The sequence below is a fragment of the Gallinula chloropus genome (assembly GCF_964237585.1).
Source record: "Gallinula chloropus genome assembly, chromosome: 21".
Classification (NCBI taxonomy): domain Eukaryota; kingdom Metazoa; phylum Chordata; class Aves; order Gruiformes; family Rallidae; genus Gallinula; species Gallinula chloropus.
In genome coordinates this window covers 621,914-626,748 of record NC_140106.1, presented here as the reverse complement: position 1 = coordinate 626,748, position 4,835 = coordinate 621,914, and the positions used below count along the sequence as shown (strand labels likewise).

General features: G+C 50.3%; 1 protein-coding gene across 1 annotated transcript; it reads left to right on the top strand.

Annotated features, from left to right (window-relative positions):
- Positions 1 to 2,031: 2,031 nt before the first annotated feature.
- LOC311199728 (olfactory receptor 14A16-like) lies at positions 2,032 to 2,940 on the top strand (the record flags this gene model as incomplete). The annotated part of the gene is made up of 1 exon (XM_084273863.1): positions 2,032 to 2,940. The coding sequence occupies one exon, from the start codon at positions 2,032 to 2,034 to the stop codon at positions 2,938 to 2,940; it is 909 nt and encodes a 302-aa protein (XP_084129989.1).
- Between the last annotated feature and the right edge of the window lie 1,895 nt (positions 2,941 to 4,835).

The following is a 4,835-nucleotide window of genomic DNA, read 5'->3' as shown; positions in this document are numbered from 1 at the left end:
CTGTTTGTAGTCAGAGAAATCTGTCTGTGCCTGTGAGCACAGATGATGCCAGGAAAAGTGTTGGGAGTCTCAGGAGGCCAGTGAGGGAACTGCTGGGCTTGAGGAAGAGCAAGGTTCTCCAGACAGGGTTGGATCCCAAGGGACTGCTTTTCCTGCCTGTCCAGATCTACTTAGCAGACCCATCTCCATCACAGAACGCTGCTGTCACTTCTTCTATCAACTGAGCCATGACAGAAAATATGTGTGAGTGTGAAAAGGTCCTCCATGGGAAATCCCTTTGAAATCTTCATCTCTAAAGACCTAACTGAAATCCAATTATTTGTAGAGGTTTTGAGTTTTTTTAATGAAATAGACTTGAAGAGAAACCCTCGTAAGGGCTTTCAGGATGTTAATGAGCCCCAGACCTCAGATACCAAGAGAAAGAAAGGTGAAGAAACCTCTCAAGAAGTTCAAGTCAGGAGTAATGCCCAAAGTACCTTGAAGCTTTAACAGGCCCCACTGGGAGCCGTTACTGACAAAGCCTCCCCAGGGGCTCCTTAGAGCAGACAACTGGAGGCCATGAGGACAAACACAGGCAAAGCACAGGCAGCTCTGATGCTGAGGACACCCTGGCTTGGTCTGATGAAGCAGAAATGCCAAGCGCTGACCCCAGCCCCTGGGCAGGGACACCCTGAGATTCTCAGAGATGAGATCATAGAACGATCCCCATGAGGTCTGAGACCAGGAGGGAGCCTACAAGAACTGGTCTTCTCCTGCTGAGCTTGGCCAGGCTCCTGGGATGGAGGGAGCTCATGGCAACCCAGTAATGCTGCAGAGAGACAGCTCTGCCCAGGAGCAGCTCCTCTGCCAAGCACACAGGGCTGGTGACACTGCCTGTAGGCACCAAGGGGAGACCTGTGAGGCTGAGAGAGCTGACGGATGCTGAGAGCTCACTGGAGGAGTAATTTCCACAGCCTTTCCCTGGTATGTCTGTGGGTGCAGGGTAATGCTGGTTCTCTTCCTGGAGGGATCACCTAAAGCTGGGACATGGGACAGTGTGTGAGGTGTGTCAATAGGAGAGGTTCTCTCTTGGACCAGAAGGTGCTGCCTGGAAGGGATGCCCTTGTGCCCCATCAGAGGGACAGGGCAGGACAGCTGTCTTCTCCTGGGCATGGCTGCATTTGCACTGTGGAAAGAAGCGGTGGATGTAAAGTGTGACACATGGAAATATGGTGCAGGGTCCTTGTCCCAGAGAGAAGAAACGTCTGAGTGCCTGTACTTCTAGCCTTCTCTGGAATGTTTCTCACTGTTTCCCCTCCTGTTTTTATTGCCTTTCTCCCACCATTTCCTGGGGCTTTGAGCACGTCCATTGGTGGGGCTGGCACTGAGCTGACCCTCACTTTGGGACCCCCATCTGTAAGACTGAGGTATTCCAGGCAGCTCCTGCTGGGCTGCAGGCTGCCTCCCACAATGGCACCGCTCTCCCAGGGACTCTTGTGTCCCAGAGAGCAGCCCCATGCAGGAGACATCTCAGCACAGAGGCCGTGGCAATGCCACTCATCACCTGTGTGTGGGCAGCTGCACTGAGCCCTGTGTGTCCCTGGCTGGGAGCGGGGCCCTGAGATCCTCCTTGGGTGGGATGAGACCGCAGGAGGGCTTTGGAGCTCTGCCCTGTGAGACTGGATTCCTCACCTCTCAGTCAGGAGAAAATCACAGCTCCAAAGCTCTGCTCTGCCCTCAGGTGAAACTGGAGTGACAGTGCTGAAAATCCCTTTCCTATCCAAAGGGGCTTTAGTCTGAGATCACACCATCCTTCTATTCACTTACTGCTCCAAGGTAGGACTGAGTTCTGCAGAGCCCACAGCCAACCCTCCTCCCAGCAGTGGCACGCTCAAGCCAGCACAAAGCAGAGCTCCCAAAAGGGACCTGACAAATGTCTTCCTGAATACAGGGAGTTAATGTGAATTGGAAACTGTTTCCCTCAAAGAATCATTCCCTAACTTCTCACAACCTTTTTATCCTTTGACAGGTCTCCACACTTGACAGCAGCAGATGTCCAACAGCAGCAGCTCCATCAGCCAGTTCCTCCTCCTGGCCTTTGCAGACACACGGGAGCTGCAACTCCTGCACTTCTGGCTCTTCCTGGGCATGTACCTGGCTGCTCTGCTCAGCAATGGCCTCATCATCATCACCATAACCTGTGACCACCACCTCCACACCCCCATGTACTTCTTCCTCCTCAACCTCTCAGTTACTGACATTGGCTGCATCTCTACAATAGTTCCCAAATCCATGGCCAATTCCTTGTGGGACACCAGGGCCATTTCCTACACAGGATGTGTGGCTCAACTCTTTTTTTTTGTATTTTTCATCTTCACAGAGTACTGTCTTCTCACTGTCATGGCCTATGACCGCTACGTTGCCATCTGCCACCCCCTGCACTATGGGACTTGTGTCCACATGGCAGCAGCTGCCTGGGGCAGTGGGTTTCTCTATTCTGTGCTGCACACAGCCAACACATTTTCACTGCCCCTCTGCCATGGCAATAATGTTGACCAGTTCTTCTGTGAAATCCCCCAGATCCTCAAGCTCTCCTGCTCAGATACCTACCTCAGGGAAACTGGAGTCATTGTGGTCAGTGCCTGTTTAGCTTTTGGGTGTTTTGTGTTCATTGTGGTGTCCTATGTGCAGATCTTCAGGGCTGTGCTGAGGATCCCCTCACAGCAGGGACGGCACAAAGCTTTTTCCACCTGCCTCCCTCACCTGGCTGTGGTCTCCCTGTTTCTCAGCACTGGTGTGTTTGCGAACCTGAAGCTCCCCTCCATCTCCTCCCTATTTCTGGACCTGGTAGTATCATTTCTTTACTCAGTGTTTCCACCAGCAGTGAACCCCCTCATCTACAGCAGGAGGAACCAGGAGCTCAAGGATTCTGTGTTGAAACTGAGCACTGGATGTATCTAAGCAGCAAAGAACTTCTCAGTTTCTTCTGCATATCACTGGCCATGTAACTGACGTTAGGTTCAGTCTGTATTTAGTAGGGTTCTTTTCCTTCTATGTTGTTTAAACTGTAGTAACATGGTGCACGTTCATCCCATTCCTAATCCAGTATCCAGGTGTCTCTTGTGACCCAGACACTGTGTAATGACAGGCTGTGCTTCCTTTGCATCATGTTTAACTTGAAAGGTGCACATTTTTTTCTTTATTTGTGTTTCTCCTGCCATTTATAAAAATTTGCAAGCACGTTGTCATCAGCGGACTCACTCCACTAATTGTCTGAAATGGCAATGCTTTCCCACCATGGCAGAACAGGAATTTCCTGTGTCCTCTGTACCATAGAATCATCCAATCACTTGGGTTGGAAAAGGCCTTTAGGGTCATCGAGTCCAACCACAGCCTAACCCTGCCTAGTCCACTTCTAGACCATGTCCTCAAGCACAACATCTACACACATTTCAATACCTCCAGGGATTGTGAGTCCACCACTTCCCTGGGCAGCCTGTTCCAACGCTTCACTACCCTTTCAGTAAAGAAGTTCTTCCTGATATCAAAAATAAATCTCCCCTGGTTCTGTTTGGAAAGATTTCCTCTCATCACTTGATACCTGAGAGAAAACACCAACCCCCACCAACATACACCGTCCTTGCAGGTAGTTGTAGAGAGCAATAAGGTCTCCACTCAACCTCCCTTTCTTAAGACTAAAAAGCCCCAGTTCCATCAGCTGATAATAAAAGGACTTGTGTTCCAAACTCTTCTCTGTGGAGACCGGCAGTGAGCAACACGCAATTCGAGATGAATTTTAGGTGAAGCCGTTTATTGGGTGAAATCACACAGATTAGAGACTTTTGTTGCTGCAAACGTGGCAAGCTAAAAAACTGCTGGTTGGTTACACACCCAGTTTACACCCTACTGATTGGTTAGTAATTATAATGAGTTCTGATAAACATATCTTACAACGAAATATCATTAGTTCACCTTTGGTGCCTAAAAACATCCGCACAGCGGCTGTTTTGACCATCTTGTTATGGCTGGTTCTGAACATGTTCCCTTACTCCCAAGTTCTTCCCATAACAACCTCTTGGTTTAGGGCAGCCTGTACCCCTGTCATCAAGGCTGCTGTGTGTTGAGACTGTGATTATTAAGTTCCTCAGCATGAGCAACTTCTCCTGTCTGATGGGAACAGGAGGATATTATCAGAGCCTAAGTCTTGGGAGAAGAACGCTAGGCCGCTAGCAGGCCTGCTGTCTTGGGAGAAGAACGCTAGGCCGCTAGCAGGCCTGCTGTCTTCCCCGACACTTCTCCAGGTTTGTTGCTCTTCTCTGGACACGCTCCAGCATCTCGACATCCTTCTTGTAATGAGGGGCCCATAACTGGACACGGTACTCGAGGTGGGCTTCACCAGAGCTGAGTACAAAAGAACTATCACTTCCCTAACTCCTGCCAGTCACTCTCTTCCTGACCCTGGCCAGGATGCCATTGGCCTTCTTGTCCACCTGGGAACAGTGCTGGCTCCTGTTCAGCTGGCTGACGACTGACACACCCAGATCCTATACTTCCAGGAAGCTCTCCGGCCACTCTGCCCCAGGCCTGTAACATTGCCTGGGGTTATTGTGACCAACGTGTAAGACCTGGCTCTTGGCCTTGTTGAACCCCATAGAGTTGGCTTCTGCCCATCACTCCAGCCTGTCCAGGTCACTCTGCAGAGCTTTCCTGTATTCCAGCAGATCAACACTCCCACACAATTTGGTGTCCCATGCAAATTTACTGAGGGTGCACTCAATCCCCTCGTCCAGATCATTAATAAAAATGTTAAAGAGGATGGGACCCAGCACAGAGCCATGGGAAGCAGCACTTGTGAC